The sequence below is a fragment of the Quercus robur genome, chromosome 2 (genome assembly GCF_932294415.1).
Source record: "Quercus robur chromosome 2, dhQueRobu3.1, whole genome shotgun sequence".
NCBI lineage: Eukaryota > Viridiplantae > Streptophyta > Magnoliopsida > Fagales > Fagaceae > Quercus > Quercus robur.
Genome location: NC_065535.1, coordinates 984,213 through 1,009,900, shown reverse-complemented (window position 1 = coordinate 1,009,900; position 25,688 = coordinate 984,213). Strand labels below are relative to the sequence as shown.

Here is a 25,688-nt window from a genome sequence, read left to right as displayed (position 1 = left end):
TCAATGAGTTTTGTAGAAAAACGTGTCAGTGGACTTGTTTAAAAAAATAAAATAAAATTCAGGATAGAGTTACCTACTGTCTACTGTCTAGTGGTTGCTGCATGCCATCACATCAGGGAAAACCATCATTTCATCAAGCGAACATATCGTCTTCTACGGTGAACTCAAGGCATGCCCTTTGTACTCTCTTGTTAGGAAGTTGCGTTGAAGATTCAATGCTTGTACTAGGACAGGGAGCCAACACACCCTGTGATTTGAATGTGTGGCACTGCAACTCCTATCAATTTTAAAATCTTAGAGTTCATTTGGTAACGTTGTTCAAAGGATTGCACCAAGAACACGAGGAGAAATAAGATGATTGCCCTGTATAGATATATATAGTTCTTATGAAAACTCCAATGTAGAGTTCTTAGAATCCAGTTCACTTATTTCAAAATGAATGAACAAAATTTTAGGAACTGCATGACAGAATTAATATTAGAACTCTAGTCTAAATGATACTAATCCGACGGGTATCTGCAAAATTAGTACTTTGGTAATGAAAAGCTTCATCGTTTTTTTTTTTCTTTTTTGTTTGGGTAACGAGAGAAAAATTTCATCATTTTTTGAATGAAATGACACCTCTTGTATCAGAGCAATCAACAAGATTGGACCTTGGACCTCATACAACATAACCCCAGTCTAAAGAAAGAGCGGTTGGGATAATATCACAACTCTGAAAATTAAGTATGGGATTCTGGGTGCTATATTCTGCACATTCAATTATAATTACCAACATGCATCAAGTGAATGAGTTTCTTCAGCTGAAAATTCCAGCCAATTCAAACTTAATTAGCTGAGAGTAGACACCTACAGGAATGTATTTATTATAGTAGGTTTGTGAAGATTAAACAGAATAGCTCTATTGTAGTTGGCAAAATTGCGGGATCAGATTCCTACTGGACTCAAAACAAAGAAGACCCTCAATAAGTTTATTAGAATTGCTTCTTAATTCAAATCAATTTGAGATGCTAAATAGGAGGGACAAATCATCAGAAACATGAAAATAACAAATTGGTATGCCACTGACAGCAGGGTTACAATCTAGAAGGAATCTACAACCCTCTGCTCGTAAAAACAAGCTAGTGCAATGAAACTAAACTGATATTATAATAAAGCTGGAAAAGGGAAATATAGTACCAAGTAAAGCAATCCCATAAAACAATAAAGAAAGACCAAATCTTGAAAGTTTAAACTAGCTTTGGCATTGAATAAAAACCAACACTATCAAATGTTACCAGTATTCTCAAAGACAAAGAAGTTCAAAACGCAACACAGATAAATAAATATATATATAGAGTGAGACTAAAAGCCTCCTAAGCACATACTGAGCTATCAAAAACAAACATTGAATGGAATCACAATCCTTTTCATCCCACTAATCCATAACTGAGGTGTTGAGCACAAACAGGAGGATAAGGAACTATATCAGCCTGCAGATAATCAGTACGAATTGTTTGTCACCTATTCCAAAAACGACATAAGCTGATCCCACAAACGTAGGAATCAGTAATGAGTGATTGAAGCCTTCAAGCAATGATAAAGATGGTTATTATTGCTCCATTGAAACCAAGGATGACCACCCTCAGATATCAATTGAAATGCAGTCCTTATGCCGACTTAACATCAGATGGGCACAAATAACTGCAACACCAAAATCTTAGCAAGCTTCGGAAATGTCTATATCATCCATGAGTGTTGAAAGCTTCCCAAACCATATTCTTTGGAACTGGATTGGCAAGATCACGAGCCTGCAAGGCTGCTGTCCTGAGTGTCCCAATTGTCATTTCATTGGCCTTCCAGAATGAAGCACTGTTGTAAGGCAAATTGTGCTTCTTGCATAGTTCCTGAACCATTGGTGAGACTTTCCTCAGCTGGCATCGAGGCAAACGGGGAAACAAATGGTGCTCAATCTGAAACTGCAGCCCACCATGAAACCAATCCATCCAAGAAGGGCAGGTTATATCCAATGTTCCCTTAGTCTGCTTGTCACACCATTCATTCCCACTAGGGTGGCCAACATAAACATTAGAAGAGAAATGGTTCAAACAGAACTGAACATGCTGAATTCCAGTGACCGAAAAACTTATAATAACAAACATGATTCTCTCACCCCAATTAGGCAGGCAAGAAACAAGAAAGGGGTACCAAATCCAAAACACAAGAATCCCCAAGACCTCCTGGCCCCTATTGGCCACCCTTCTCTTAGATGACAACAACATGAATGATTGTGCAAATAAGTTAATCCTAGCCAAACACATCACAGGATAAAATGACCAATGCTGGTAACTAACCAAGAACCTAGAAGCAGAATCAAAATTCAGCTTCCTATCATAAAAATAAGAAGTAAGTGAATTGAAGAATTTCGAAGATACCACAAAGAAAGGCATGTGCTGAAGATCTGGATCGAAATCCAAGCTGTTGCAAGCAATATGATGTGCATTGTGGTTCCACTTCCACCAAGCAATACTAATCCCTGCAAGACAATTCCCACTAAGAACTTGAGCAAAGCGGTTGAATCCAGTGCTGCTCATAACCTTGTAATGCCCAGAGTCATGTCCAATCCAACCACTTTGAATCCAAAGAACCCCCATTAACGCACCACAACCAAGATGCACCCACGTGCTATCAGAGCACAAAATACCATAAACACTCACAACAAACAACATTGCTATCGCTGTAAGTGTATACAACGTCACGTGTCCCTTTTTATCAAACAAGCCCATCTGAGAAAACTCAGACACAAGCTTCCTGTAATCTTTGGAAACCTCTGAAACAGAATAGTCTTGGAGATAATACCCAGTAAAGAATTTGTCTACATATTGATAAGCAGTGCCTGGATGGTATGCAACAAAAGCATCAGTGGCATCTTGGCCAGAGAGATTCAACAAAGGAGGCTCACCACCCGGGTGGTCTTTAGCCCAATCAGTCACATCGTAGATCTTTCCCTGGATAGAGACCCATAGATCTCCTCGTTTGTTGTGCTTTCCAAGTTCTTCCTGTGAAATGTACCTCCTTGACTCTGCCATTGAAAGGAACACACAGAAAAACTGAGATCTAAGAATAAAGGTCAGACCTTTACTCTCTTTCTATGCTTCTCTTCCTTTCTGGGTTGTGAAAGGAAGAGACTTTTTTTTTTTTTTTTTAAGAAATGGTTTATAACATGAGAGATATGAGATGGGTTTTTGATTTTTTTTTTTTTTTTTTTTTTTGGGATCTTTATCTCTGTGATTATATTTCTGCCATAGAGTTTTGATTTTTGGCGATTGGGGATATCTTTTGAGAGATGAGAGGTGTGAGAGTGAGAGGGATGATATTTAACGAACCAAGGGTGGAGTTGGAAGTACAACAACCAAGCACAATTTGAAGAAGCGCCAATAGTTTAAGAGTAGTGCTGAATTGCTAATGATACAATAAATTGTCACAGTACATTCACAACAGTCTGTTAGTAAAAAAATGAGTCCATTTAAAATTAAAAACAACAATGTTACCTGAATTTGTTGTGTTTACACTTTATAGAATTTCTTTACTTTTAACTTTTAAACATGGTCTTCTAAGAAAGAAAAACAATTCATATATGGAGGTGGAAAATGAAAATGTTTGGTCAAAACACAACAGGGTAAAAAATAGTTTTTCTTTATAGATATGATATAATTTCAATTTATGTAGTTCATTTTATGATGACTGTTTTTTATAATGAGATAAGTTTTAATTTTTTTTTTTTTTGAGAAGAAGATAAGTTTTAAGTTAACAAATCACTTTTAATTCAAATACCTAGCAAAGTATATATATATATATATATATATATATATATATGTAATTCAAAGAGTGGGGTTTTAAAGAGTAATTTTTAATATAAAAAGTTATTGATGTGTGCAAGTTGATAAAGAATTACATCATGCATATTTGTGAGTGGAATTTATTCCAAAAAGATACTGTAGAGAGAGAAATTTTTTTTAGTAAACCTCTATTTTTTTTTAGAGGAAAAGGTAAACTTCTAAATTTAGTTTGGTATTGACTTTATTTCTATATAATACAAATAAAATGTCCCTTTTACACACACATAAAACCTATATTTGTAAATTTTACATATTTATCTCTGAAAAATGTTGCAACTTTATATAATGAGAAATACTATTTTCACAACATTTTTATAAAAAAATCATAATAACAGGTTATTACGGGTTGTTATTATGTGCAAAAAAAATAATTCTTGTGATAGGTTTAATAATAAATGTAACATTTCTCTTATACCATATATTTTCTCCAGGATGAGACCTCATCTTTAATTAGGTCAAAATACAAGTTTGGATCTTAAACTAGGAGTTATAAATTCATTTCATGGAAGAATTATTAGTTGTTTTAATATGTGACGAAACATATTACATAAGTGTTAGAAGTAGAACTTAGAAGACATTACATATATGAAAAAAATATCACGAATGTCACATTAGTAATTGTTATTGGCACAATCTTGGTAGAGTACTAAGGATAACATTGTGATGCAACCAATGTTCCATGAGCAAAATTGAAACTTTTTTTTTTTTTTTTTGAGAAGGAGCAAAATTGAAACTAATGAATAGTTTAAAGACCAATATTGTAGCTTGGACCTTTAATTAGCATGCTTGTCAAGTTGGCAAATGAATTAATGGGCAGGAGTTATGGTTGTAGCAATTTTAGGTTATAATGTACTTGTTGCACTTACATGTATGGGTTGGAGCTTTTAAATTGCAATTTATTTCTCGCTAAGGATCCTTTTGCGACATTTCCATATAGTCATGTACATTGATCATGTAATGCAAATAACTTGATCAATGGTAGCTGTTGTATTGGGTATGACTGCGATGCGTGGGGTTTTTTATTGTGTTGAATTTTCACATATTCGTAGACAAGGTAATAAACCAGCCCATTTGCAAACAAAACATACTTAGGTATTATTGATTTTATTGCATGAATGGAAAAGACTTATTGCTTTATGGAATAAGCTCTTATCCACGATATATCATTATAACTTTTAAATAAAGCTTTCAGTCTTCCTATCAAAACCAAAAAAAAAACTTGAAAAGAAGGATGTGATGTTTTATTTTCACCATTTTAGAAAGAGAAAGTAGAGTGTTGGGATGAGATAGAAAAGCATCTTTGGCAAGTGGATCAATGGGCATAGGTTAATTTGAAATTTAAAGATAAAGTTACATGGATGTCTTCCGATTTTTTTTTTTTTTTCATTTATTATTGAGGCAAGAAAGAAACTAAAAAGTAACAAGTACCCGTGGGGGACTAATATCCACAAAGTTAGAAAAGCAACAAAACACGGAATGCAGATGGGGAAGACGAAAACAAAAGTAAATCCTCAGCTCGAACTCTCTCCAAAGCTGTCAAAATATTGGCAAACCTATTCTCTTCCCTGTAAACATGCTTAACTTCTATCTAAGGGATGGTCTTATCTTAAGAGATGCCTATAATCACAAGAACTCAAATCAGTGTCAACTTTAACATTGTTTAAAAAAGAAACCATCACAAGAGCATTCATTTCAAAAATAACAAAGTTTCTCTTCAAACTTCTCATATATTTCTTTTTTTAGTGTGAACTTTGAAAATCTAACCGTTGAATTTCATGTTCCTTATGTTCTTAACATGCATATCAATTTTCGTTCAAATCGGATATTATTTACTATTTGATCAATTAACTTATTTTTTATATACAACCTTAGATTATAAAAACTTGAAATTATAACATTTATTTGATGACATAGTAATTGTTCTTTGATTTTCTTGAAATTTTGTAAGTATTAAGGATGTAATAAAAATATAAAATTTAACGATTAAATTTTCAAGATTCACATTCAATATAAATATATATAATGAGTTTATAGGGTTTTTCTCTAAACTAGTTTAAAGAAAAACTTTATACTTTAAAATTTTAGATGTTTTTTCATTAGATATAGGAATGGACAAGGAAAAAAAAATCATGAATAAATAAATGGCTACACCCTCTAGGTGAATAGAATCTATCAAATGGGCATTAAGGGATTATAATTAATGATTTTATCACTCCTCTAAAGAATGACACTCTAATAAAGGCTACATCCTCTAGCTGAATAACATCTGTCTTTGGATTTCTTGTTTATCAAATCAATCTTGTCAATAACTGCTATTTGAATTTGAATTTCATCTACATAAAAAAAAAATCAATTAATATCTCAAATGACAAAAATGATCTAAAATGGAAGTTATAAATTCAAAATACTTTCATATTATTAAAAAAAAAAAATGAAAAACCAATATCTGAGGGATTCGTTTGGATAATGTTGAAAATGGAAAGTTTTGTGTTCAACTTTTTTAATGGGTCTTATGCATTATTTATGGGATTTGCGAGTACTTTTTTCCGTAAAAACAGCTTTAAAATTGAGTCTTACGGTATTATTCATATATTTAAAAATTATTTTGTTGCAGTGTTTTAAATTTTCAGTTTTTAACTTTCAGTAATAAGCGGTATTCAAATAGATCTAAAATGATGCGATTTTTGAATGAATATTGGTAGTTAGCAAATTAAGGAACATTGGAATGTTAGGTGAGGCAAAGGCGGAAGCAACAAGGTTATCCTTTCCAGTACATTTGTATCCTCAGGAGGAGAATCATTCGTAGATGCAAATTATAGTTTATTGAATTTTGAAACGCTAGCCACTCTCAATATAATAATTATTTGCAAGGCCCACTTGAGTTTGTACACATTAAAACGCCAAAAGAAGAAAGTATTTGAAGAATATGCTACATGGATATGCTATAACCAAAAATATCAAGCCTCCTACTAGCTGCTTATTTCCATTTATAGTCAGATATCACCTTGGTTTTATCAATTCTCGTGCAGCCTGCACATGTTAAGTTGTCGGGGGTGGTCAAATGAAAAGAGGGTGGCATCAATCATCGTGGCACATTTTATTGTCTAGGTTTGCTCCCACGTTAGAGGGCTAAGGTTTTCTCTGCATCATTATTAGCGATCAACATAATCTACCCTTCTATTTTTAAATTCAATACGATGACTTTAAAGCAAACCCAAATTTTAATATATATAGCTTATTCGAGCAGAGAAAACCTTCAGTTGCGTACTCGTATCTACAGTTTTCATGTGTTAATTTGTTAAAAAAATGCAAAGTCGTTACCTTTTTTACAATTTTTACCCCCAACATGCTTACTTGACAAGTCATGAATAATAAATATACTTGAATTTATAGTTTTCATGTGTTAAAGCTTAAGCCTCTATGATATATTGAAACTAAGTAATGCTATATTATAACTTTTTCTATAATTTTTGCCCCAACTTGCTTTACATAACAAATCGTGAATGGTAAAGTTAAGAACCCATCACTTTAACTTTATTACTCATAATTTATCATGTGAGCAAATTATGACAAAAATTATAAAAAAAAAATTGTGGTTTTAGCGCTTTCAATTAAAACTTAAAGATGGTTTTTCTTTTTTTTTAATCATTCAAAAAGACACACAAGTTTGACTTAAGTTCTAGGCGAAGGTCTTTGAACCTATAGAGGTTCAAGCTAGAGTCCTAGGATAACCCCAAACTAGTTCAATAGAGTTAATTTGTGATTCATAATATATATTTGTGTAATTATTTATTTTTATTGGTTTATTATATTCAAATAAAAAGCTAACTAAAAATACGGTTCTACCTTCTCTCTCTATAAAAAAAAAAAAAAGGTTATACCTTAAATAAATAAATAAAGTAATGCCCTATAAAGAAATTGACAAAAATTAGCTATAAAATTAGTTGTAACCTAAAATTATACCTTATTTAATAAAATAAGCATTACTACATATTTTGAAAATCTAATGTTTGAATTTCATATTCTTTATACTCTTAATACACATGTCAAATTTTGTGTCAATTAGATATTATTTATTTTATGATTTATACGTTTATTTTCTATGCATAATTTTAAACTACAAAAACTTGAAATTTAAAAATTTTATTGATGATATAGCTATTGATTTTTAATTTTCTAGAAATTTTGCAAGTATAGAGAATAGAAAAAGAAGATGTCATCCAATGGTGGATTTGTCAAAATTCTCCTCCAATAAAAAGACATTGAGTAAGATTGTAGCCTAAGGTTACAACTAATTTTATAACTAAAATTTGTCCTAAAGAAAGTAAGAAACTACCTAAATTAGCTTATAAGTTATACTGCTTAGCTTTCTCCCAAAATGACAAAAAAAAAAAAACCTAACCTACTTTATCTATTTTAATATTCCCTTTACAATACATTCAACATCAAATATTTTATATTTTCTATGGATAAAATTTAGTTACAGAATTGGTTGTAACTTTAGGCTACTCAATAAAGTAAACATTATAACATATTTTGAAAATCTAACAATTGAATTTTATGTTCTTTACGCTCTTAATACACAAGACAAATTTTGTGTCAATTGGATATTATTTACTATATAATCTATACATTTATTTTCTATGCATAATTTTAAACTACAAAAACTTGTAATTTAAAAAATTTATTGATGATATAGCTATTGATTTTTAATTTTCTAGAAATTTTGCAAGTATAGAGAATAGGAGAAGAAGAAGAAGAAGAAGAAGAAGATGTTATCCAATGGTGGATTTGTCAAAATTCTCCTCCAATAAAAAGGTATTGAGTAAGATTGTAGCCTAATGCTACAACCAATTTTATAGTTAAACTTTGTTCTAAAAAAAGTAAGAAACTACCTAAATTAGCTTATAAGTTATACTGCTTAGCTTTCTCTCAAACCAAAAAAAAAAAAAAAAAAAAAAAAAAAAAACTAAGCTATTTTATCTATTTTAATACTCACTTTAAAATACATTCAATATCAAATGTTCTATATTTTCTACGGACAAAGTTTAGTTATAAAATTGGTTATAGTTTAAAGTTACAGTTTTACTTAATATCATTAAAATTTTTACATATTTCGAAAATCTAACCGTTGGATTGCATGTTCTTTATGCTCTTAAAACACGTGTCAGCTTTTGTATCAATCGGGTATTATTTACTATATAATCTATAAAATTATATTTTATGGATAATTTTAAAATACAAAAACTTGTAATTTAAACAATTTATTAATGACATAACTATTGATCTTTAATTTTCTAAAATCTTTGCAAGCATGGAGGATATAAGACGAAAATGTAATCCAATGGTAGATTTGTCAAAATTCACCTCCAATAAAAAAATATTGAGTAAAATTGTAGCCAAAGGCTATAACTTATTTTGTAGCTAAACTTTGTCTATTTTTTATCACTTCATTTAAATATTATTTTTTTATTCATTTTCTACACATGTCTCTCTCTCTTCCTATCTGTCTCTCTCTCTCATCTGAATATTTTGAACTTTTAATGTTTGGCAACTAGTTATAGTAATTGTTATAAGTAACAGTTGTTGAGGGGAAAATTTTGATGTTCCTAAATAGAATATGGGGTAGCCAAGCCGAAACTCAACGATGGGCCCTTGAAATAAAGCCCAAAGGTTATTGGTGTGGTGTAAGTCTGCTCAAGCAAGAGATAGAGGCCGCACCCTAACAAGAAGACAACAATAAAACCCAATAAACACGTTAGTATTGTTAGTTTGTTATATTATTAGTCTTTTTACGGCGTCATACTTCAAATCAGTCCTCTAGCGGTACGGTATTATCTCCAGCGGTAGGGGTGAAATTATACTTAGAGTCCAACAGTCAATGATTAAATAAATTTAGGAAAGTGTTCACTCCTGGGGGTCCTTGTGTGTCTTGGTCAAGGGAATTTATAGTACTTTCAGCCATCATTACATCAATGTGAGGGAAAAAATTCATTTGTTACAAATACATTATATCCTTCATCATAATAATAATAAACAATGATTAAAGGCTCCATAGTTACAAATAAAAGAAGAAAAATAGGATGGAATGAAGGGAGAGAAAGATCCCCAGCTCAGTGCAGCAAGTATTAAACTAAGATTTTGGTGAGTGTATAATTATAAGGCATGAATGAGGTGAATGTGAGCTATTTTGAGTGAGTGAGATGGGATTAACTCTGAGCTTAAGGCTTTTTGTGGGTAGTGGTTTGTTTGTGACTAGTTGAGAGACATTTATAGGCTGTGATTGTGTGAAAGGGGAAAAGAGTATCTGAGATTAGATGAGTGTGGGCTAAAGATGATGAGTGGTGAGTTTGAAGAAAACTAAACCACGAGCAAAGTAGTAAACAAATCAAGGGTTTCAGAGGGAGTGGCTGTCTTGGTAAGTTATGGGACGTTTATGGAGTAGGAAGGTGTAAGCAAGGTGGTGAATGTTGGTGTTATGGTGACTATAGGCTGAGAAAGGTTATGAGTGAGCTCCAGAGAGCTTGGGGAAGCTTAAAGAAAGCAAATGGGGATTGAATTTCTGTAGAGTGTAGTCAAAGATAGAAATTTTTTAGAGAGGCCTCTCCCTCCCTAGTGGGCTGAGGTGTGTATGCTTTTATAATAGAGGTTTAGAGAAGCATTGATTGAAAAGAATCTAAAAATGCATAACTCATCAGGGGTGACGAATCAAGGTTAAGCTTCTTGAGAATTTTTGGTCAGAAGTAAGAGATTCACTTTAGGGGGTGCCTTGCTTCTTTGGGTAATGATGGGATTTTAGAGTGCTTTTAATTTAATGCCATGATTTCTAGGGCTAAGCTGAATCAATAGAATTTTATCAAGTATTAATAACCTTGAGCTTTTGATAGAATAGTGCCAAGTAGTTAGCTTGGGCTCTTAAATATTGCCAGCGAGAACTAGGCTTTGATATTGCCAATGAGAATTGGATTTTTTTATGATGTTTTATATCATAACCCAATTTTAGATAATGAGATATGAAACATTTGTGATTAACATAATAATAGAGTAAAAAATATTTGGGAAAACCCAATAACTTATTGGTGGTGTTTGAAAATAAATAGGTGGTACTCAAATAAAATTAGGTGTAAAAAAAAAGTACCCTAACAACAGTTTCCTATAGCAGTGAACCAAAAAAATTTAGCTATAAACACCATTGATGTAGGAGGGTTTTTTAATATATGAGGTGCTAAAATAACTTTTTAGCACCTTTAGCACCATCAATGTGGATGCTCTTAGAAACTACCTAAACTACCATACGCAAGAGCTCATTGTAAGTTCCTAATTTCCAACATTTACACAAAAAATCTTGTAGTTCAATTGCTTAATATCACTTGATGTTTTTAATGGAGATATTTAGGGTCAAATCTTCTCACCCCAAGTATTAAAATTTCCAACCAAAAATAGAAAAAGAAAAAACTATCATTTGTAATGAGCTCAATGTGACTTGAGATGGGAGAAAAATACCAGTTGAGAGAGTGGTATAAAAAGTTTTTATAGTAATATGAAACTTAAAATGGTTTTCCTCTAAATCAGCTGCAAATCAATTTATAGAGGTTTTTTTAAAACTCTCTATCATGATGTTTTAGATGATCTTTCTCCTGCACTATAATCATGTGATCCAATTAATCATTTTATTCGTGTAAAAACATGTGGATAGTTATTTGAATGACCATATGGTGAAATTGATGAATTATTCTCTAGATCAATTTGGAGGATAATTACATTCATAAAAAATAATCAAATAATTATTTTTTCTTCGTTGGTGTGTCTCATTAACAAATTTACAGTTGCTTAGATCTTTGAGTATTACATTTCTATGTTGCAAATTTTACATCCTAGTATTTTTCATCAAATTAACTCATCCAACTCTTTTTCTTTAATAAAAATGTTGTAGACTAAAAAATAGAAAACCTCAAGAATTTTTTATTTTATTTTTTACCATAATTATGATATACTATATCTCAATCTCACATAAAGATGAGTGTCATATAGGATAAGTAAATTTTGTTCTCATGTGAGAAGAGGACGTAGTACACTGATAATACTATATATTTTCTTTTTGTTTTTTCCCTCTTTAGTGTGTCCATCAAGACTTGAGCTTGGAGGTCCGATTGTCTAATTTCAAATACATTGTTTAGATCCTATTTATAGTCTGTCTAGTGCATTTTTGCGCTAAACACCGGACACATATCTAGCTATAAAAACGTATTTACATAGCCTATCATCAAAAGCGGACGCTATAAACTGAAAATCTCTAAAAAAAAACATAATAACTTCTACCGTGCAAAAAAAACACCTGATACAAACCTTTTTTTTTTTTTTTTTTGGCAAATTGACTATTACCATAATTATTATAGGAGAATGTTAACGGTGCTGGTTAAGGGTAGAAAAGACAAAAAAAAATTATCAGAAAAAGTCAAAAAAAATAATTCTAAATAGTACTACAAAACTGAAAAAAAAGACATGAATTGAAAAAAAAAAAAAAAAAAATTGTGTAGGAAAAAGAAAAAAAATTTTGTGGTTGACGGGCACAACAATTATTATATTATCTCTTTTATAGATAAAACGAATATGCTTCCTCCAATTCTTCCTATACACTTATACAGTCGCACACTTGAAAACTTATTCGATCTCATACTCACTCAGACAGACCCACTACGCCATTTTTATCAACAAACTCTACTGAGCTCCCAGCAATCCCATTAAGGTACTAATTTTCTTTCAACTACTTCCTGCTTATTTTATTGTTCTTCAATAGTTTTATGTCTTTTTTTTTTTTTGTTTTTTTGGGAAAGAGCGAAATAAGCTTCAAAGCGTTTAGAAATGAATTGGGTATTTTGAAATTTATGTGTTTACTTGCTTGTTATGCTATTCCAAATGGAATAATATGCGAAACCCATTATTATTACTAGCCATAACTCAAGTAAAGTTTGGTTCTTTTGTGTAATTCTTTGGTTTGTTATTGATTAAGACTTCTGACCTTTACAAATTTTCTCTGTTATGGCTCATTTTCAATCTGAGGAAATCGTGGATTTTTTAGGAGGTGCAGGTGTATGCATGTTTGTATTCAGATTGTTGGGCTGTAATACAAGTGGGTACATAGGTGAATGTGTCAGCATTTGTGTGCACTTGCAGTGAAACTTGAAAGTAACATATGTTAGGTGTGTTTGATGAATTTTGAGCCCCTCTTGAATTTTTGAGTTGGGGATATAAAGGAAAACTTACATGTTTGTTGGAGCTAAAGTTAAGATGCTTGAACGCACATTTGGTTGGACTGGCATGCATGTGAGATGAGCAGTGATTGGGAATGCCTTTGATGTTAAGTAGTGTTGTTGGGAGATATGATCCTTCTGTTCTTGTCTCATTGGCATCGTAACATCCACAAGTGTATTTTTTCCCTTCTTCCTGTTTGGGTTGGTATAGTTTTATGATTATCACCTTACGTGGTTTGTTTCAGCACTTGGAAGCATTGCTTTACCTTTCTGTTCTTGTCTGCTTGGTAAAACGTATCGGCCAAATGTTGACATATATAACCATCGTTTGTTATAATAATCTCTCTCTCTCTCAAGTTTCTGCCATGTACCAGAACTTGGTGTGATCTGAACTTTTTTTTCTTCTGAAGTTTCCAAGAAATTGAAACTGTAAACAACAACAAAAAATAAACTTTAGTTCCAAAACTTTGGGATCAACTATGGATCCTCAATAGACTAATTAGGGTTGGCTACATGTATTTTTTTCCTCCATTCTATCCTACCCAAAATAATATGTTGTCGCCTCCTTAATTAATATGTCATTTTTACTACTACTAATGTTATATGCATTTTTTTGCCAATTGGAACTATATTACTTGATTGTTTGCATTTTTCCTTTGCAGGTTTGTGTATATTGGTGGAAGGAAGCAATTGAGATGGCACATTTACTTTCAACTTCATGCTCGATAAAATTGTCCTCTGGCTGCAAACGTTACTCTAAGCCATTGAACCAAGGCTTAGAGGCATTTCCTACCTCTTTTACCTTGCAAGCTTCCAAATATCCATTTAGAAGCTGTGTCTCACAAGGGCAGAAGCCACTAAGAAATTATACTGTCCATGCAACAACGCTTCCTATAAGTAAGGAAGCCCCACCTCAACCCAGTTCTGACACCCATCAGACCTCCAATGAACCATCCAAGCCACAGCGGGTCATGGTCATTGGTGGAGATGGCTACTGTGGTTGGGCCACTGCCCTCCACCTATCCAACAGAGGTTACAAGGTTGCCATTGTTGACAGCCTTGTACGTCGTTATTTTGACCACCAGCTTGGCACTGACTCCCTGACTCCAATCTCCTCAATCCAAAACCGCCTCCGCCGTTGGAAATCTCTCACTGGAAAAAGCATTGAACTCTACATTGGTGACATTTGTGACTTTGAGTTCTTATCAGAAACCTTCCAGTCGTTTGAGCCTGATGCTGTTGTCCATTTTGGGGAACAGCGGTCTGCTCCTTACTCTATGATTGATCGGTCAAGAGCTGTTTTTACTCAGAACAACAATGTGATCGGAACACTCAATGTGCTATTTGCTATAAAAGAGTTTAGAGAACAGTGCCATCTAGTGAAGCTTGGAACCATGGGAGAATATGGGACTCCAAATATCGATATTGAGGAGGGTTACATTACAATTACTCATAATGGAAGAACGGATACTCTGCCTTATCCCAAACAAGCCAGCTCATTCTATCATCTGAGCAAGGTTCATGATTCAAATAACATAGCCTTCACTTGCAAGGCTTGGGGGATTAGAGCCACTGATCTGAATCAAGGAGTGGTTTATGGGGTGAGGACAGATGAGACTGAGATGCATGAAGAACTTTGTAACAGATTTGATTATGATGGAGTGTTTGGAACTGCATTGAATCGGTTCTGTGTTCAGGCTGCTGTTGGTCATCCACTTACTGTGTATGGCAAAGGTGGCCAGGTAAGAACCATCTACTCAATAATCACCGTAACATTGCTGCATTGCTGCCAATGAGCTATAACTCAACTTACACTTCTTCCTCCCATAATAATGGGATAGAGGGTGAGGTCATGGGTTCAAGACTCACTAGGTGCATAACTTACTAATAATATATATATATATATATATATAAACCCATTGCTGCATTGCTCTAATATAGAAGTGAATGCTTGGAAGCAGTTATGAGGAGGAATGATTTCTTATGGTTGTAGGACAATTTTCAGTTCCTTGTGTATTTGATGCTATAAGAAAACTCTCATAAATTTTTATTTGCAGCCCTAGCCCTGCAGTTTTACTCGATGCCTCTTTTGCAATGTTTCAAATTGTCCCATTTAAGCTTCTTTCATCAAATATTTGGATTTCTTTGCCAATGAGCAAAAGCTCAAATGACACTTCTTCCTTCCATATTAATGGGATGAGGCTAAGGACCTAAGGTTGTGCTTCAAGACTCACTTGGTGCTCGTGTAACTTAGCAATTAAAAAAAATTAGGAAATTCTTTGGAAGAAGGTTAATGTAAAATTGTTATGATTGATCATTTCTACACATGTACTTTTTATGGAAAGCTTTTCTATAGAAATTGGGTAATTGGAACTGAAAAGTTTAATATTTTCCTGTTTATTTTGATGCGGTAAAAGCAAAACATGCTAAGGTCAATAAGAACCAACCATCCACTGGCAATTTTCTTGTCATTCATTATGCACAAGTTTGTTAATGTGTTTTACCTGTTTTATGTTAATTTATTTGTTAATGTTTTCAGACCAGGGGATATCTTGACATAAGAGACACTGTTCAGTGTGTTGAGCTTGCGATCGCAAACCCTGCACAGCCTGGTGAGTTTCAGGTTTACAATCAATTCACTGAGCAATTTTCTGTCAATGAACTCGCCGCACTTGTTACAAAAGCGGGAGAGAAGCTTGGGCTTAATGTTCAGACCATTACTGTGCCAAACCCAAGAGTAGAGGAAGAGGAACATTACTACAATGCCAAGCACACTAAACTTGTTGAGTTGGGACTTGAACCACACCTTCTTTCTGACTCTCTTCAGGATTCATTACTCAACTTTACTATCAAGTATAAGGATCGTGTTGACACAAAACAGATAATGCCTAGTGTTTCTTGGAGAAAAATTGGGGTCAAGCCAAAGACCATTACAGCATAATTTAGATGTAATTTATAGCTATAGACACATGATCTGTTGATAAATTTGGACATAACAATCTTGTATCATCCTCTTTGTTTTCTCTCTTTTGGTAGGTTTTGTTTTGCTGCACCTTTATGAACTTCGAACATTAATCTAGTCTATGTTTGCTTAGTTGCAATCTAAAAAATGGCTAATCACAGTATTACTAGATATCATACCTCCATATTTCTGAGTTTTTTGTATCTGTTATGGAAGTGTTTGATTAAATTCAGAATCCAATACTGTGTGCTCATATTTTACAATTCTAACAATAAAGTGGATATCTTCGACATATAAGCATAGAACTCTGAAAAAGTTAAATTTATAGTCTCATTCATTTAATCTGATGATAGCAACTTAAACAGCTGCTTTTGACAAGAAAAAGTGTTACTCAACATCTCAAAAGTGCGTAATTGGAGAAGGTGTCTCATGCATTATATATACGCATTATCCCCACATAATCCCTCTCACGGTTGGGTGGGTGTATGAGGTCCACCCATTGTGAGGAGGAGGATCCATGTATGTATTCAATGCATGTGAAGAGTCTTAATATGAAGTTCAGTGAAATTGTATCATATTTTCCTGACGGTTATTTATTTGGATCTAGTCTATATCATGCTGAAATTTTGGGAAAACATATAAAGCATGTTGACCATATATGATGCCCCTCTTCTCTCTCTCTCTCTCTCTCTCTCATAATTCAATAATTACAACAATAAAGGAAGAGAGATTTGAATCCTGAACATTGTCGTTGGAAATATTAGGAAGAGCCAATTGAACTTTGAACTACAAACTCATGGTTCTTACCCTTCTTCTTTCAGCTCTTTAAAATTGTACACTCCAATAAATTTGCTTTACGAAAATGTTGCAAATTATGACTTTCAGATGCAAATGTAGAGCAGAAAAGTTTTCTTTGACAAAAGGGAAATTTTCTGATAAGTTCGGTGAGATTAATATATACGGAATACTGCAAATGTACCCACTAATCTATAACTATAGAAGTTGTTACATTGGGCTCTAAACCGTAGCATAAGGATCATGCTTATAATACAATTTGAATTCCAAATCCTTCAACTCCCAAATGGATAAAATTGCCTGATGCCCAAGCAGGAAAGCCTTTTAGCTTTGTCTCTGTGGATTGACAACTTCCATCTCTAGTGATGAACTTTAGGTCAGGAATTAGGACATAGGTAGAGTAAGTCAACTTATTTAACATCAGGGCACTGGCACAATTTATTCCAAACAATTTCTGCTATTTTTCTGTCATTAGTGAGTCTGATTATAGTGATGAAAAATCTATCACAATCGAGATTGTATGGATCCATCCACGCTTGTGCAAGAAGATAACTGCTCAGACATATCTCTATCCTGATGAGAATGTGTCCTAACAAAATCGACCACTACTGAAGCCAACTCATCTTGACATGAAGTGTATTCATGATCAGCTCCTTCTATAATGTGTAGTTTATGATTAGGTATGAACTTGGCAAACTCCATAGCATCTTCAACTGGTACAATTCTGTCCATGGATCCATGAACTGTCAACACCCTGTAAATAACAGCATCATCAGAAATGAAGCAGCATTTTCCACTAAAGGTGGTGGAAGAAGAAAATCTAGAACTAGTTTTGCACTCAAATGTCAGAAGGTTATTCCATCAGTAGAAGACCAGAGTAATTTTTACAGATGAAAAAAGTAACATATTTTAGTGGGCCTGAGTCAAGGACTGACATTCCTGAAACATCTTGAAAGAACATCCTTTTTTTCTAGCTAGGATTTATGCTTGTAGCCTGAAGTAAAAGATGGTTGCTTTTCCAATAAACAGACCAGTACAAATTGAAACAAAGACGGCACATATAGATTATAAATTACAATATGAAAACATTGTGTCTGACATATATGGTTGAACCTGATGGAGATGATTACGCAACATCACAAACATTGCAGATGCTGTAATTAAAGAAATAGGAATCACTGACCTGCAGTCTGGATGAATCAAAATGCAGGCTGCATGAGTATCAGTACTTAGTCGGTCCATCAAACTTTCTTCAGTAACACGATACTCAAACTTCCCTGTGAACAAAAAAAAGTGAGGTACTCGTCATCTAAATCAAATATATTATGGGCACTTTGTAAATTCCAAAGAACTGATGAAGACATCAGCCATTTTAATTACAAAGAATATGTGTTTATAAGTTATTGATCAGCACTCAATTTCGAAATCCAAGGTAATAATAAAAACTTCCACTCTATGTTAGAGAAAATGAAGATAAAGTAGAACTGAAAACACCACCAAATGACAAAACAAATAATGTCAACAATAAAATCATTAGACTAATAACATTTGATTGCTTACCTCTTTTATTCCAAACATCAATGAATCCAGTTTCCTTGATTCTTTGTAAAAAATCTTTACCCAAGCGGCCTTCAATGCCTCTCTCTAGATTGAAACGGCCAGACATATTGACAACTATAGGAACATCATTAAACTTTGAAGCATACAAGAGCACCACATTTCCCCCTATAAGAATTAAGGACCCTTTCAAGCATATAGTAAAGGAACTAATAGATGAATAATTTTATTATTTGAATAGATTTGCACAACTATCAAAAACCAATGAAAAATAAGAGAAACACAACAAAAAGTTTTTATTTTTCCTTTGCTGTTCAGAAAAAGTTGTTCTCTAGACTCACTCTATGAAGCGTATTGCCCTTAAATCAATATTGAATGACAAGGGACTTCTTTGGAAGGCATGGTCAATACTCAAGAAGAAATCTGAGCTTCAAATTTAAGAGTTTCAATAGTAAAATATGGTAGTAACCAAGAAACCCTTTATTTCAATATTTAATTTAAGGAAATATTTATAGGTAGACAAAAAGAAAAAAAAAATGGCTGAAACATTAGCAATGACAAAACAGTACTTGTTTCACCTAGGGAAAAAATCTACAAGTATCCTGGTATCACCTAAATATGTAAAAAGATTAGGTTGGAGTAAGATGAGAGCTACACTCTACTACAATGTACTTATTTCAAAATTTCAACTATCTTCAGATATAATTTACAAAACTGCACTCTTCATTTAGCAGTTATAAGTTTGATTTTATAAAGAACAGGAACTATTAAAAGACCTTTACTGTGCCCAGTAATTGCAGTTATTACACGTTTCTCCATACGGAAGTGTTGGATTACTGCACGTAAATCATCAGCTTCTCTACGATAGTTACCATAATGGAAAGAACCTTCACTTTCCCTGGAAAAGATACAGCATCATCTAATCAGCATTGAATTGTTCATATCTTCCAAAATTTCAACATTTAGAGTAAAGGCAGGGAGGAATTGCTTCTACATTAAATTTTCTAGTACAATAATGAATTAGATCCTTTCTATAAAAATTTATGCATAATTCCATATAATTTCAAATAAGCATATACATGAATCTTCATAGACACAAATTTAGGTGAAGTTCAAATGGCCCCTTTGTGTAGCTAAAGGTTAAGGGGGGACTCTTTTTTGCTGTTGGATAAATTTGATAGTTATAACAAGGGAGCAGGAATTTGAACCATAGACGTCTCTATTGGAAACACCAAGAGGTGCCAATTGAGCTACAAGGCTCTTGGCAAGTTTAGAGGGAAATTTTCTAGCTGGAAAAATATAATCGGTATCCAAAAGCCTTGTAACTCAATTGGCACCTCCTGGTGTTTCTAACATAGACATCTAGGGTTCAAGTCCCCCCACCATCAACTATCAAATTATCAAAGAAAAAAAACAAATATAATTGGTCTAAAGTTAAAGCCTTGCAGGGTGTTTTCACCTTCACTTCAGATCTGTCAATTGAGAGCATCTAAAAGGGGCCAATAAAATTGCACATGGCTGGCAGAGGCCTTTCTTCCTTACAGCATTTACAACTACACCAACATTTTAGGAGACAGGCCCAACATGAAGAAAAATTAACAAAAATGCGAAGGAGGGGAAAAGAGCACTTCAAAGACTATGCTACTACAAGCCTAAATTATTTAATTTAAAATTTTCAATAAAGTAATTACCATATAAAAAAAAAAAACATTTTGAAGGCAAAATATGCAGACACAAAAAGATTATTTACTTGGGCTAACTCAAAAAATTGAGAGCATAGAAAAAGATTAGTTCAACATACTCAATGGTTATTGCACAATGTAGATTTAGACCAAATAATTTCTGAAAACAACAACAAATTCTTAGGTAGAGAGAATGCCAGTTGCTTAAGTCAGGCCAATATATAGTTCCAAAGATTCATCCCTAAACTTCCAAGTAAATAGTGGTATAGAAAAAAACAAAGAAGAACCCAAAAACGTATGTTTTATATTCTTTTATTGCAAACATTTCACTCAGCAGCTTTTTATTATCCGTTTACTGCAGACAGCTTACCCATTGCCAGCAAAGTCAAAGCGAAAGGCACTGATTCCTTCTTTTTCTAGAGCAGCAGCAAGGTTCACCATCGGAATGCGCTCCTAGAAATCAACAATCAACTAATGTCTCAGATCAATGCACCCAAGTTTTTGACAGATATTATATATACAAGAATATGAAAATTATGTAAGACAGCATATGTTTTTAAAATGTATTTATAACAACAGAATTTTATATTGCATCATTAATAATTGAATTGAGTTCCACAATTGAAAACTTGTTTTATTGAAGGACATTCCTTTTTTCTTTTCAAAGGACACACATAATATTGAATTTTACAAACTACATTCATTTAAGTATAAGATGAGATGAATTGTAATGAAATCATTAGAAAGGATCTCACAACTATGGCCATGTTGGTTTCAGTTGAAAAGAAAGTATAAGGCATGTGAGAATTGGCAGGTAACGAAATTTAAAAGAATAACTCTACCAACAACTCTATCACTGAAAGGGGGAAAAAAAAGAGTTGAAGCACATTTCATAAGCCCAAGAAAGGGCTTTTGAAAGTTCTGGGAGTTTGTTGATGTATCTTCTGATTTTTTCGTGTATAAAGTTGATTAAACAAACTTACATAGTATCAAATACCAATATATATTAGGCAAAATATCTCAAAGTGAAAAGTTCTATAGCTATGTAGGTTTGCCAGCGAACTCCCAAAAGAGAAGATAGAGCCAATTTCATCATCACTAATCAAAAGTAGAACACAGCGCTATTTTTCTCATAATGAACAAAATGAAATATTATGAGAACAAACAAAGCATCACCATTGATAATATATTGAAAATGTAAGGCGCTCAAGTTTAGTATGTCACAGTTAACAACCTTCCAGGACTGAAATCCATGGCACACTATAACAAGCTCCTTTGAACCTGTATCATGCAATATTCCCACAAGTTTTTCACCATGGTAGTTTTCTATTATAACTCTCTGCTGATGAGTCACTGTGTGGAGATAAAATAAAAAAATAAAAAAATAAGAGCAAGTTTTAATTACCAAGTAGAATTATTAGAATAAAATGCGGACACCTAAAAAAAAAAAGCAACTTGAATTCCAAATTAAGTGTCAATCAATCACATGTATTATTGCACATTCTTGTTTCAGCAAAACATAAGCACAATTATATCAAAACAGCAAACATGTCAACCTGATACACCTTTTTCCCTGATGAATTATTTATAGGGGCACAAACTAATATATTCAAAGAAAATCTTAATCTTATTCACCCCAAATGGGCTGACAGTAGAATTTGAAAAAGCTAGAGCTATTACACACTACCCACAATAACAAGGACCCTTCACCAAAATCTGTGTAAAGAACCAAACTTGATCAGTAATTTACATGTAATCAATCATGACCCAAGTAATTGCAATGCCAAATTCTCCAACCCATGAAATCAAACATTGTCCATCAAGAAATGAATCTTTTTTTTTTTTTTTTTAATTTCCCTGAATACCCATATAAGATAACATATATGCAAGCCCTTTGGTCATCTAAAAGACCTTGAATTTGGGATATTCTTCAAATGCTTTCTCAATTGTGATTGACAAAATCAAAATCAAAATTTTAATTTTTAGTTTTTATCATTTTTAGAATTCTGGGAAGAGTAATATGGCTCACCAGGGTGTTGGGCTCGTTCTTCTTGAGTCAGAGTTATCGACATGGGTTGACCTCTCTCTGTGTTCAAGTGTCCTTACAACGTTTGATGGATTGATGTGCCACTGAAGCAGCAATCATCTTTGTTCATTCGTCTCCATTTTTAAATAAATAGATGTTCGACACGTGTAAAATTTGTTATCCAACGGTTAGCCAAAAAAAAAAAGCCAAAGGCTTCTCTTATTTTGTCATATCTGCCTCTCCACGTCACTGGCTCTCGACAAACTGAAAAATATTGCACAGCATAAACTGAAAACTCAAACCAAAACCCACCGTATTGAAATCCCAAACCCAGATCAACCCAAGACCGATGCTTTTGCACTAAGGAGGCCAACAGTGCTGTGATTCATGGGGATTGAAGAGGCGATATAGTACATTAGCTGGATTTGTTTGTTTGTCTTTTTTCTAAAATTTCTTCAATTTAGGTTTATGGATCCGTTTATTTTGTGAAAATTAAAAATTTTTTGTTAAAAGTATAATAAATATAAAAGTTAACTAAAATAATATAGTAGATCTATAAATAATATCAAAAAGTGTAATGAGACTCATAAATAATAGTAAAAATAAGTTGAATAGTAAAATAAATTGACAAAAATAATCTTTGCCAAACATAAACACTTACGCTTTGTTTGTTTTGCTAGAAAACCTTATGTAAAGATAGCTTTCCACATTTTCCAGTGTTTGGTAGTGCAAAAAAAAATTGATTAACGGAAAAAGTCAATGGAAAATCCTAATAAAAATAAGGCTTATTTTCTATAGGTTGTTTTCCAAATTTTTTTTGGAAAACAATCTCTCTCACGGTATGCTCTCTCACTCTTTCTCTCTTCCATTTTCTTTTTTTTTTTCCTCACACTCTCATTGTCACTAACTCTGGTCTCCCTTTTCCATAGATCTCTCTCTCTCTCTCTCTCTCCATGTTTCTCTTCCCCTTTATAACACAATTCTTTGATTAGATTTTTTTTTTCCCTTCATTGCTCAATAATTATTTCATTCCTCTCTACCAACTTGCAAAAGAGAACATATTTGCAGCAGTAATTATTTCATTCATCTCTACCAAAATCCCAATTCTTTACTTTGAATTTCAAACTTGATTTTTTTTTTCTCTAAGAAATTTTTGGTTTGATGGATTCCAGGTAGTTCTTTTTTGCACATAAAAGTGCTAAAAAAAATAAAAAAGAAGAAGAATGAATGAATGAAGTAAAAGACAAAAATTTTAAACATAATGCCTATACGGCTCTAAATTGCTTTTACATAGAATAATATTTACGGTAAATTAATAATATTGTTATATAATGAATGATAATTGTTTAGGAGAATTGTATTTGTTGATAGATACATTATGCAGATACTATGCAGTGATAATATATTATGTAGATACATTATATAAATACATAATTTTGAGTAATATTAAATACTTGTAGTTGACCGTAGTAGACAATTAGTGTACCAGCAAAAAGAATAGACAATTAAAAGTTATTGTTATTTGTACTTATCAAAGATGTATTCCCATGTCAATTTTATGAATATAGACAAATGGTTGATATATATATATATATATATATATATATATATATATAAATGTATGTATGTATTTATGTATGGATGTTATTGTCCATATATATGAGCAAGATGAGTGGTAGAGATCATGAAAATTTGACAACTAATTTTGATTGTATCTGTGTGGCCCAATAATTTGTGACCCTGGCCCATTTTTACATTGGGGCCCAAGGCCCGAGCCGAGGAGGGATATAGCCGAGGACGTATAATAAAAGTTCAAGTAATCTTGAGGCATGACCGAGGATGACTTTGTCCTTGGCATCCCCGTGGCCCTCCTGAAAGAAAGGGCAAGAGCGGTATAGGAATAGTTTTGGGAAAGACCTAAAATATCTGCGTTGAAAGAGAAAGGACCGCTGGACAGTATGACAACCAAGGACAAAGGGAAAGTTGCCATTACTGCCATTGAATACTCTGCACCTGACGAAACCATGCTCTTCAGCTTTTACAACCACCCCCAATCACTTTGGGTATGGGCTGATGGGACAAGTATCAGTCCTGGAAAGTCGAACCTACACGTGGACGTTGGATGAGGGGTACAGGCTAGTATAAAAGGAAAAGTAAGCAATCCAGAGAGGAAGGCTAGGAAAAAAGGCCAAGAACTAGAGCCTCCCAGACCATCTCGAGGAGAAAGACTCCTTGAGCGAACATGGTTTAATTCTGTATGAACACCATGATTAACCACCGTTCGGTGACCAAGGCCTAGCCTTTCAAACCCACGCTTTACAAATTATATTGTTTGGGCCCTCAACGTGCGAACCCAATACTATTTTGGGGTCGTCACAAATTGAGTCCTTACAATTGGCGCCGTCTGTGGGGAAGGCTTATGCGTTGGCACTCCATCACTTCCGGCGGACCGTTATTGAGTCCTAATATAAAGTCCCACTAGGGGCTACGCTTCAAAGAGTCAGTAGTGTGAACGGTTCTAGGGGCTTCCAACCTCAAACCAATGTCCCACGGCTTGGCCGAGGGGCTAACCCCCCCCCCCCCCCCCAACTTGAAGAAAATATCTAAGTTTTGGACAGAACCAAGGTATTGCATGGTCCTCGGACTCAAACCTATAGGGAAACCAACTACTTAAAGAAAATATCTAAGTTTTGGACAGAACCAAGGTATTGCATGGTCCTCGGACTCAAACCTATGGGGAAACCAACTACTTAAAGAAAATATCTAAGTTTTGGACAGAACCAAGGTATTGCATGGTTCTCGGACTCAAACCTATGGGGAAACCAACTACTTAAAAACTAAGTTTTGGACAGAACCAAGGTATTGCATGGTCCTCGGACTCAAACCTATGGGGAAACCAACTACTTAAAGAAAATATCTAAGTTTTGGACAGAACCAAGGTATTGCATGGTCCTCGGACTCAAACCTATGAGGAAACCAACTACTTAAAAACAACTTAAGGAGAATTCTAGATTGCTCAGACCTACGGAATGATTATATACTAAAAGTCGGATTAAGTCCTGGACGGAATGAAGATCTCGGCCTGTCCTCGGATCCTCAAGTTCTAAGGGAATCGATGCGAACAAGCGTTTAAGTTCGGTACGATCGTACTTCAATCCTCGGACCAGAAGCCAAAAATGGCTAAGGCTATGAAGGATATTAAGGAGACAAAACATCCTAGTACTTGGCGACCCACATGGGTAGCTCATTTTGGGTTACCTCTCCTCGGATGATTACCTCCTACACCGTACCGAGCATTTAGCTGTCATCTTGGTTATTCTGGGGTATGTAACATTTTTCAGGTCAGCATTACTGTGCCGAATAGTTTCAATAAGCTCAGAATAATATCTTTTTCTTAGCAAGGGCCTCGGCCCTAAATATCGTTTTTTCAGGTCGACATTACTGTGCCGAATAGTTTCAATAAGCTCGGAATGATATCTTTTTCTTAGCAAGGGCCTCGGCCCTAAATATCGTTTTTTCAGGTTGGCATTATTGTAC

General features: G+C 33.7%; 3 protein-coding genes across 4 annotated transcripts; 1 reads left to right on the top strand and 2 right to left on the bottom strand.

Moving 5' to 3' along the window:
• Positions 1-1,221: 1,221 nt before the first annotated feature.
• LOC126708255 (acyl-lipid (9-3)-desaturase-like) lies at positions 1,222-3,412 on the bottom strand. Its single transcript, XM_050408062.1, has one exon. It carries the CDS (start codon positions 3,066-3,068, stop codon positions 1,725-1,727), a length of 1,344 nt encoding a protein of 447 aa, XP_050264019.1. The 5' UTR covers positions 3,069-3,412; the 3' UTR covers positions 1,222-1,724.
• A 9,052-nt stretch (positions 3,413-12,464) lies between these two features.
• Positions 12,465-16,223, top strand: LOC126708244 (UDP-sulfoquinovose synthase, chloroplastic). Its single transcript, XM_050408050.1, has 3 exons — positions 12,465-12,624; positions 13,792-14,871; positions 15,669-16,223. Exons 2-3 carry the CDS (start codon positions 13,825-13,827, stop codon positions 16,068-16,070), a joined length of 1,449 nt encoding a protein of 482 aa, XP_050264007.1. The 5' UTR covers positions 12,465-12,624; positions 13,792-13,824; the 3' UTR covers positions 16,071-16,223.
• A 762-nt stretch (positions 16,224-16,985) lies between these two features.
• LOC126708233 (uncharacterized) lies at positions 16,986-22,317 on the bottom strand. Of its 2 annotated transcripts, XM_050408036.1 has the most exons (7): positions 22,155-22,317; positions 21,360-21,478; positions 20,496-20,578; positions 19,220-19,341; positions 18,447-18,611; positions 18,070-18,163; positions 16,986-17,640 (listed from the first exon to the last, which is right to left on the bottom strand). In XM_050408036.1, exons 1-7 carry the CDS (start codon positions 22,195-22,197, stop codon positions 17,391-17,393), a joined length of 876 nt encoding a protein of 291 aa, XP_050263993.1. In that variant the 5' UTR covers positions 22,198-22,317; the 3' UTR covers positions 16,986-17,390. The 2 variants fall into 2 exon arrangements, with proteins under 2 accessions (XP_050263993.1, XP_050264000.1); XM_050408043.1 differs by lacking the exon at positions 21,360-21,478 and having other exon boundaries at positions 22,155-22,316.
• Between the last annotated feature and the right edge of the window lie 3,371 nt (positions 22,318-25,688).

Excerpts from the sequence above, each read along its gene's own strand:
- LOC126708255 (XM_050408062.1), bottom strand. The coding sequence starts at position 3,068 with ATGGCAGAGTCAAGGAGGTACATTTCACAGGAAGAACTTGGAAAGCAC.
- LOC126708244 (XM_050408050.1), top strand. The coding sequence starts at position 13,825 with ATGGCACATTTACTTTCAACTTCATGCTCGATAAAATTGTCCTCTGGC. Across the intron at positions 14,872-15,668 it reads TGTATGGCAAAGGTGGCCAG|ACCAGGGGATATCTTGACAT; the intron begins GTAAGAACCATC and ends TAATGTTTTCAG.
- LOC126708233 (XM_050408036.1), bottom strand. The coding sequence starts at position 22,197 with ATGTCGATAACTCTGACTCAAGAAGAACGAGCCCAACACCCTG. Across the intron at positions 18,612-19,219 it reads AATTACTGGGCACAGTAAAG|GGGGAAATGTGGTGCTCTTG; the intron begins GTCTTTTAATAG and ends TAATTCTTATAG. Across the intron at positions 18,164-18,446 it reads TGATGTTTGGAATAAAAGAG|GGAAGTTTGAGTATCGTGTT; the intron begins GTAAGCAATCAA and ends TTTTGTTCACAG.